The following is a 9,939-nucleotide window of genomic DNA, read 5'->3' as shown; positions in this document are numbered from 1 at the left end:
TGCGGCAGGCTAGAATCATAAGGTATGTTGGCTAACCTTGTTTTAGGTTATGAAAAGTCAACACGCCATGCCGTTACCGGGGGAGTCTAGCAGCGAGAGCCCGCCGCCCCCGCCCCCTGGATAGCCTTCACATGAGCGTGTTGTCATTCAATCTCTCTTTCAACTCAAAACACAAAAAGCACTGGACAACGCCTCCATCCCAACCTCCTCTCCTGCTCTGAACACACCACCGGAGATCCGCCTCAGTCGATCCCATTTAATCGTCCCGAGTTCAGCGTTATAAATTACACTCGGACCAAAATGTTAAACAAGCACAAATCAATACATCCGACTCGGGAAAAGGCCGCATGGGGACGGCGCTGTGAGCTGCCCGATGAAACGGTCATACGTCGTACGGGGCCTGACGGATCGGCCTGTGTACATGAGCGACGGTGGCCGGGGGGGGGGGCGGGGCGCGCTGACAGGCCGGCCGCGCTGCGGTGACCTATGGACGGAGGCGGCGACCGCAGCGCGGCGGCAGACGGTGATTCATCGCCCCCGCGTTCGGCCCGGGAGGCCCGGCGGCCAAACGCCCTCAGGAGAATGCCACTTAGGAGGAAAGAGACAGCTCAGGCTTTATCACCACACAGGGTGTAGGTGAGAGAGGCATTTTACACACACGCGCGCGCGCACGCACACACACACATGCACGCACTGACACAAGGACACACACAGACACACACACAAACACACAGACACAGACAGTCACACAAACACACACGCACACACACACTCGCACTCACATACACACACCCACTCAAAAACACACACACTCTCTCGTCTCATGCCCACACTATCAACCTGTGTTACCGACACAAGACCCCTGAAAACCGACAAGTGACAACTCACTTCGACACCAACGCCATCGCTATCTGCCCGTTCAGACACGGTGCGATGGAGGCATGGCTGGAAGCTGGAGCCAAGTGGCTCACACTTACAGGGATCAGACGGCTGTATGTTAGGACGCATGCGAATGGACTGGATAACGTCTCTGTCCCCCCTGGAGGAGAATGGACCTCATGTCACGCCCCGGCCCCTGTGCACGGCTGCTCGGCTTGAACTAAGCTCTAGGGGGGGGGGGGGGGGGGGGCTCTATGAAGGGGGAGCCCCTTAAACCCCTCTCCTTTACCCACACACACACACACATATACACAAACATGGACACACACACACACACATACATACACGTGAACATGCACACACACGCAAACACGCATCTACACACAGACACTTCCCACACATGCACAAACCTGCACGCAAACGCATGCACACAAACACACAAACACACAGACACACAAACACATGTGGGCAAACATTGCTGTACCTGCGTTTAACAAAATAATTCGACCTCTAAGACAACCATAATAACACCAAGCGTTTATAGCCCAAAATTAAACAGCATTTGACATTTTTAAAGGTCGTATTTCGGGGCAGTTCAAATACCAAAAAAAATGAACGCACATCGATTCATTTCTGTTGTGTTCTGTCATCACATGTTGCTTGTTATGATGTTTATTAATAGCCCAATCCATCCTTATCTCCCCCTTGTGCTTTGAGTACCACCACGGTGCCAAGCAAAACAATGTGGAGGTCACACAGAGGAGTGCCACTGTTTACTGTGAGGAACCTTTGGTTTCTCTTTATACGCACATGGGAAACACAGGCTTTCCTTCTGAGCAAATATATATAGATAGATATTGACCGTTACATATATATTATGTATATATTTTTACGTTTTATTTTATGCATTTTTTGCTTTATGATAGAGAGTGAGATAGGCAGGAAGGTATGAGAGATAGAAGGGAGGACATGCTGCAAAGGACCACGGGCAGGGATCGAACCCTTGTCGCTGCGATCAGGACCGAGCCTTTCAATTGTACGTGCTCTACCCGATGAGCCACCGGGACACCCCATAGACGGATATATTTACACGTTTAATGGACAATATATAAGCTAAAATAACATACAACCACCTCGCCCCAAACCAGACTGTGTGGCGGGACACACAAGCACAACACATACACCCAAACACATACGCGCTAGAGTGTGAACAGTGAGTCCCTGTGTTGTAACGACGTGCTCAGGCCTATATTTAGGCAGAGGAAGGGTTGTCCTCCTGGAGACGTCCACACGGGCCCTCCCGGACGAGGGCACTGAGTGCCTTTGTCTGTGAGTGCGTGAGTGTGTGTGTGTGTGTGTAGCGTATACGCGCCGTTGGGGCAGTCATGCATACTGTGCTGCCCATAGATGTGTGTACGTTCTTCTGGTATATCGTCCCATGCATTTATATTGGTCCGGTTGTGTTGATTGAGACAGTCTAGCAAGGGCGTGTCTTTGTCTTTGTGTCTGTGGGTGTTTTGTGTGTGTGAGTTTGCACTTACATTTGTGCATGGGGGTGTGGTTTTAGTTGGTCTATTTGTGTCTCTGTACATATGTCTTCAACGTTGGCCCCTATATCACTGGGGACTGTGTGTGTGTGTGTGTGTGTGTGTGTGTGTGTGTGTGTGTGTGTGTGTGTGTGTGTGTGTGTGTGCATTCATGAGAGTAGGTTTATAGGAATGCCTGGGTATCACATTGTGTGTGTCTGTATGTGGATATGTTGCACGTATTCATGTTAGTCTACCTTCTATGGACGGTGCTTGGTCCTGGGCGGCATACAGCATGTCCTTGAATGCCTGAAAAGGAAAATAATGATGATAAAGAAAAGGACATAGATGGTGTTAATATGTCAATGGTCGAACAACAGCAAAGTGGGCGATAGGAACGATAGTCTAGTGGTTGGGTTGTTTGACTGCAGTCCAGCAGTATCTTCCCCAACGCTGAAAAGCCACCTGCTCATAATTACATTTATTATGATGAAAATTATAAAATGTACTGTAAGTGGCTTTGGATGCCTCAGAGCGTTGTAAAACAGCACTATAATGTGGAATTGTGTGAGGACAAACAAGTCTTTCTCCACTGGAAACCCATGTAGTTTGAGTAAAACGGTGAATGTGTAATCTCCATATCCAAACCTAACCTTCAACAGAGCCTTGTCTAGAAGCCCATGTTACTGATGTGGCGCCAACACAAACAGACACCAGGGTTTTAGCTTAAGCCCACACTGTTTAAGGTCCCATTACAGCGTGCTAAGCTCTCATTAAGAGCATCATTAAGGACGTTTGCTTTTAAAGCACATTACAAAAAAATACTTCTAAACCCTTTATTGTTCCCTTGTTACAGGAATTAAACTAACAACATCACAGCAGTAAACATAATTAACAACGCTGGAATAGGGTGGATTGAATTACAGAAATCTTTGGAGGACACTAAAGTTGCATTGAGATTACTTTTCAGCTCAGATGTGTTTCAGGAAATGGGCCTAATAAGACATAGGGGGCATGAATTAAAGATTGGATGAATCTCGCCTGATTTGGAGAGGTGGAAGCTTTACCATGGTTTATCTTAAGACCGCAGCAATGAGTAGATAATAGTAATAACAATAACAGGACAAAATAATGATGTTGTATGCACTCCGTATGTAATCCTGTCCATGGGTAATCTTTCCAATTTGTATAATAACAGAGATGCTTAGAGGCTTTCTGAAAAAGGATTTGAATTTAGAAGGAATTGAAAGATGTGTTAGAAATATGAGTGTCGTTGGAAGGAAAGTTCTCTAGATAAGAATTTGTTCTAGCCTGAATTGAATAACGATAATTGCAATACAACCTGATACTGACTGCAACACGGAGGTACCTTTGCCCCAAGCACCCAGTACAATTCAGGACAACAAGCAGGTTGAAAACGCTTCCGCAATAATGTACAGTTGACGTCATACAAGCACATAATCAATGTCTTATTTCATGGACCTCCATAGTTCTATCAATCAACATAAAGTCAGGCAACGCAATTTCAACCTAGAACGTCTGTGTTATTCATTTAACTAACCTGACAGCTTACATATACCCCCCCCCCCCCCATCAGCCAGGAGCCCGGCCCGGTCTATTCTCTGGCCAGTCCTGCGAGCCCTGACTAATAGCTGAGACGACAAAATACACCAACGAGGCATCTATCAAGATGGAGGCATTACCATGGTGATCGCATTCCCCATTGGGGAATAGAGGCTGAGCCGGCAGCCTCATAGTCACAGAGCAGTAATGAAACCTGTGCAGACAATAAGGGGAACACAGCCTAATGGGGCGTATCACTATCAATCTGAATATGACACTGATGTATGGACTACAGCATTATGAACATAATGCCCCATGTCACACGTGTTCCCGGCAGGCTAGTGGCCCTATGCCCTGCCGCAGTCGGTCACCTGTAGACTGGATGCGTTGACCCTATCATGGGATGCGATAATTGCATGTTGTTCCACCTCAAGGCGATCCTTAGGATAAGCGATCGTTCGACAGCACTGGCTGAGTGAGGAGGACTTCTTCAGAGATGCTTGAGATCTGTCGCTGGGAGGACATGTTTGGTGCTGGTTGAGTGACTCCAACTGCTCAAGTAGATCCACACAGTGGGTGTGTGTGTGTGTGTGTGTGTGTGTGTGTGTGTGTGTGTGTGTGTGTGTGTGTGTGTGTGTGTGTGTGTGTGTGTGTGTGTGTGTGTGTGTGTGTGTGTGTGCGGGTGTGTGTGTGGACTGCGGAGCCTCGTTAGGCGGCTCTGTCAACCTCCGTCGGGGATCACGCTGAATCCCTGCAGGTCGGTGCAAAGTGGATCCTTTTGGATGGGGTGAGGGAAGAGGGGAGGAGAGGGTGAAAAAAAAAGAATAAAGAGGAGGGGAGGGGGAGGAGGAGGGGGAGGAGGAGGAGCGTAGGGGGCAGATCTGGTCTGGGACCAGATGTCCTCCCAGCGGGGGGGGGGGGGAGGATGAGGTGAGAGATGGAGGGTGAGAGAGAGGGAGGGGCGGAGGGGATCTCAGCAGTTGCCATGCCATCCCCGTTGTAAACATGATGCCCGTTGGACAACATTAACATGCCCATAAATCACACTGCGGACATTTCAGATGGTACTTTGTTTCAAACGTTTGAACACTCAAAGGGATATTCATAACTGTTTTTTAAACCTTCATAACAAAATCATGTCCCAGACACATTTGAATAAAAGGGAGAAGCAATGATTAACCTTTGATTATTTGAACCAATAATCCCATTGAACCCTTTCCTTGTACCACACAGGTAGCTGTTGCTGATTTTGAATAACATTACCTAGCTAGTTTGAATTGCAAATGGGTGCCTGTACAAGCATTCTCCTGTATGATTAGACTGCAGCAGAAAAAATAACATAAGGACCTTTTTTCTGCCACCCCCTCTCTCTCTCTCTCTCTCTCTCTCTCTCTCTCTCTCTCTCTCTCTCTCTCTCTCTCTCTCTCTCTCTCTCTCTCTCTCTCTCTCTCTCTCTCTCTCTCTCTCTCTCTCTCTCTCTCTCTCTCTCTCTCTCTCTCTCTCTCTCTCTCTCTCTCTCTCTCTCTGATTGGCAGTGAGGCCCTTGCTCTCTCACAGTAATACATTTTCCTTTTTCTTTCATGTTGCTCTCTAAAGAAATGACACCGCCAGTCCAAGCAGTCAGACGAACAGAGTGACAATGATTAAACCTGTTCCACATTGACATCAGGGTTTAATAGAACCCATCCCTATTTGCTTCGAACAATCTGGTTGCTTGCTTTAACCAATGGACTCAGCGGGCAAACAATACCAGGCCTACATACTAAACAGCTATTTTGCATACAAGTATGAACCTAAAGCCCTGTAAAATAACTAACAGGCGGTCTCTTATCATTCAATCGCTTTGCCAATGCCCTCCGCAAATCTTTCTTAGTAGCACTGAGCTGGTGGTGCTTTGGACTGCGCCTTGTTCCAAGTCCTTTATAAAGCACCATTTGAAGCCATTGACCAATCAGGACAGTCAGTTACAATTTCCCACACAATGGCGTCCTCTAAAAATAGGAGCGCAGGGAGAGCAATGTGGGCTGTAGGTTAATTAAGCTGGTTGGCCCATTAAAAGCGGAGGAAACACATAAAGCCACAGCCACTTTGGACGTAGACGGCTCAACGATTGTGCGCATGAGCACAGACCTGCACGCGCACACACAGTGACCATCGCACATTTCACCGCATTAGCAGTGATGACTTACTACTACAGGAATATTGCCCAAGACAAGCCTGGTAGGGTACTTAGCAGGATGCTGCTGAGGAAGAGCAGATGCTAAACAAAGCTTACCATGGGAAAATACAGGTGAAATATATATATATACGATTATTCGATTTTGTCTTTCCATTTTAATTTGTGAAGGACAAATGCATCATGGTATGTTTTGGATCTTATTTCATATTTTTGGTGCATTGCTATATCTGCCACAGTGCTCTAATTACTCCCTCTTTACCAAAGGAAAGGTCCAAGCAAGACTGATAGATGTTCAGCTATGAATTCCCAGGATAGCGTCGGCCTGCTTAAATTGTTCTTGGCTTATGATTATCAATTAGATTTACTTTTCAGACCTATTTATAAAAATAAGGCCTACTGCTTTTTTAATTCCTAACCCAAGCCAAAAACATTGTGCTCTGAGCTAAGCAGGTCTGTCTACATCTTGTTGCATCAAATCCTTGATTGATATACGTCTACTTAGTCTGCAGGTGTTTTACAGCATTGCACCAGCAGCTTTAACACAGGTAAAAGATTGCTGTCACACGTTTGCAAAAACTAGGCCTATTCTATTTTTTATAATAATGTTGGTTTGCAGTCTAAATAGAAAGATGCCAAATGAATGCCCAGTATAGGAATATTGATCATGTAAATGGCTATATGATATTTCATCGATATCATTCAGCCCTAACCTCAACATCGACAATTTATAACTGAACTATGTCGTAACAAATACAGCCAAATTTCCAGTAGTGACCATTGTTTAAAAAAACATTAATCTTTTCTAAATGCGATGTATGACATGGATACCAATAACTAAATCCATACAAATAAAAATAAGCGATTTATTATGGCTGACATTGCAGTGTCCAGCACCACATATTATACATTAATAAATCATTCATCACTGCACTTGAATCCATTGTATCTAAACTGGTATTTCTTTTGAGGCTTATTACTTCAATTGATGGCACAATAAAAGTAACAATAATTATCCATAACTATAAGTAAACAGCAAGACATATTGAAACCAATAGGAACAGAAAAATACAAAAATAAAAATACAATCCATAAGCACCATCCATCTCAGGTCAGCATCTGAGCGTCAAGCCAAACACTGGAGGTGTAAAATGGCTGTCCCTCATTTCACTACCTTCACTGTCTGAAGATACAATAAGCATAGGCAACACATAGAGAACATTTATTTCTATATTATATTGTATATCAATCTATTTGTGTTTGCAGAAACTGTTGTGCTGCATCTGGTGAATGATATTGATTGACAATCATTGAACTCGGAAAGACAAACCATATTACAGATGTAGTGAAACGTTCAGCTTGATGATGAACACCAGGGCTTGTTTTCAGATTGAACGCTGATGCTCTGAGCCCTGGGCTGAAAGCGAGGAAGCAGCCTGCTGAGGTTGAGCAGAACTGGTCTTTGTCTATAATTCATAGAGCTAAATGGAATGAAGCAGGCAACCCTGTCACTTGGTGTCTGCACTCTGGTTCCTAACAGGGAAATATATCACAAAAGTACATCACCTAACAAAGACCCCCTGTTTGTCCAGTCCCAAACACTGCACTAAAAAAACAAGAGACCCCAGAAACTGTCTGGGCTTTTTAAAAAATATATATATTTACAGTTGGTTTTTTTTGTGTATTTATATTTATAGCAGCTAATTCGTGGTTTGAATGAAGAATGGGAAGAAATAATATCAGACATGATTAGAATTCCTTCAATTGGGAAATGTGATTGTCCGTTTGCTCATTTTCTTGAATAAATGATTGACGATTGGTCAATGAGCATGGGGTTCAAAAGCCCTGTGCTATATTTAAAAAATCTATTTTGAATTCTGAAAGACTGAGGATGTTATTTTTTCCATCATATACCATATCGAATTGTCTTTTTATAGTTATAGAGCAATTGTAACATATTGGGAATAGAAAATATTATTTATTAAATACATGTATATATATATATATATATATATATATATATATATATATATATATATATATATGTAATAAATCGCATTATTATATATTCATACTAATAATCAACGATCAAATATATGAATACATCAAAAATTACTTTACTTTATATCTAGAAAAAATATTTACAATAATGACATAAGATAAATAAATCGAATTGTATTACTATATACATGTAATATCTATTTACATCTCTGTAAAATTGGCATGTCTTCCACATAAATGCTAACCCTGGCTCCCAGCAACAGCCGTCTACACAACATTTACCTATAAACAATAGGTCAGCCTTATCTTGGCGTTGTCTTTATTGCTTTGGAACTAGGGTCAAAGTCAATTGGTAAGAAATCTATGAACAAAAGAAAGCTCTTATACCAGTCGTATTATGTCATTTTATGATTATAATAAATCGGAAATTGGGAAGGAAGGTGCGCTTGAATGAGTTTCGCATACGTTGAACGGAAGTAATAAGGAGACATATTCCTTCAACCACAATGAAACAACAATTTACCTCATATTGAAGATACTGTTTCCTCCACTCCGGAGTGATATGGGATGAAAGATGCTCCGCGAATTTCATTTTGCCGGAACAAGTATCCCCCAAACCTCCGTAAATCCGAGTGCGACTGTCCCCTTCCCTGTTGACGCGACTTTTGTTATTTCAGTCAACTTGCTGCACGGCACGCGTGCGTCAGCCCGGCTCACTTGCTTCCTACACTACTTCGTCCCAGCAAACATTATTCCACGGAGATAACGTCCCGCATGCTAGCCTATTCCGTAGGAGGGATGTCTGTGAGAGCGTTTCCTCTTTTGACAGGCGGTATGAGGACAAAAACAACGGTGCCGGTGAGGAAGGCGGTCAGCGACTTTTCTCGGTCCCAGCCTGGGCAGGTCTGGGCACGGTGCGGTCCGCCATCGTGTTGAGGAAGAGCAACGTGGTTGCGTCAGCGTGCCGCGCCGTGACCAGAGGCTTTCCTGGACGCAACTCTGTAAATTAGTGTTGACAACGTTCGAAAATAAAAGTAGCAAAAAGGTGCAATACACATTATTAAAAATGATACAATTCTGGATTGTTTGACTTTCGGTTTCTGTTCCTCGTGTATGTAGCAGTCACTTTATTTTATATACTTTAATTGTTAAGTCGTTCGGTTTGAGGGCAAGGTTGAAGGATTCAATCAATAATAAATAAACATAAAAACTCAAGAGCAAATAAATGTGAAAAAAATGGTAGGCCTACGTATTGAGGTTCTGACTGTCACTGTGTGTTACACTCTTCGAGTCATAACCACGTTCATTACCACATTTATAGATTAATTTGTTTCCTACGTTTCTTCTTTATTTCGAGTAGCTTATAAAAAAAAGAGCCTAAAAACATATCGGCTGTATAGGCAGTTGATCGTTTCGTGATTGGCATCAGTTATCAACCACCTGTAGCGAGAGACTGGTTGAATCAAGGCAGAGATGAACGGCTCAGGTGTATGCCGGTGAACGCGCAAAAAATACATTCGTTGTTGGACTTATAGTGACATCTGCTGGAATTTATAGATAACACAACCACCTTACATTTTCTTTAAGCGCTTACAACATGTAGGCTATACCATTTTATTTGATGGAGCTGACGCCCAGAAGATAAAACCATGTTGACAAATTAGCCGCTATAATATGTAGATGGGTTTTTGCAAAGATATTGATATTTTATTTTGTAAGGGCTGATTCCTAAAATGTACGTTTTGCATTGATTCTCCGATATATTGGAACAAATCCAGGATTTAAAATCAGTTC

General features: G+C 43.5%; 1 protein-coding gene across 1 annotated transcript in view; it reads right to left on the bottom strand.

Moving 5' to 3' along the window:
- Positions 1-9,131, bottom strand: part of xpr1a (xenotropic and polytropic retrovirus receptor 1a) — a 67,873-nt gene extending 58,742 nt beyond the window's left edge. Inside the window, exons 1-2 of the mRNA XM_030371989.1 lie at positions 8,669-9,131; positions 2,663-2,714 (exon numbers count right to left, since the gene is read on the bottom strand). Coding sequence (XP_030227849.1) covers positions 2,663-2,714; positions 8,669-8,737 — 121 coding nt within the window. The 5' untranslated portion in view covers positions 8,738-9,131. The remainder of the gene's footprint in view (positions 1-2,662; positions 2,715-8,668) is intronic.
- Between the last annotated feature and the right edge of the window lie 808 nt (positions 9,132-9,939).

Source organism: Gadus morhua, chromosome 12, assembly GCF_902167405.1.
Source record: "Gadus morhua chromosome 12, gadMor3.0, whole genome shotgun sequence".
Classification (NCBI taxonomy): Eukaryota; Metazoa; Chordata; class Actinopteri; order Gadiformes; family Gadidae; genus Gadus; species Gadus morhua.
This window is presented reverse-complemented; position numbering and strand designations above follow the sequence as displayed.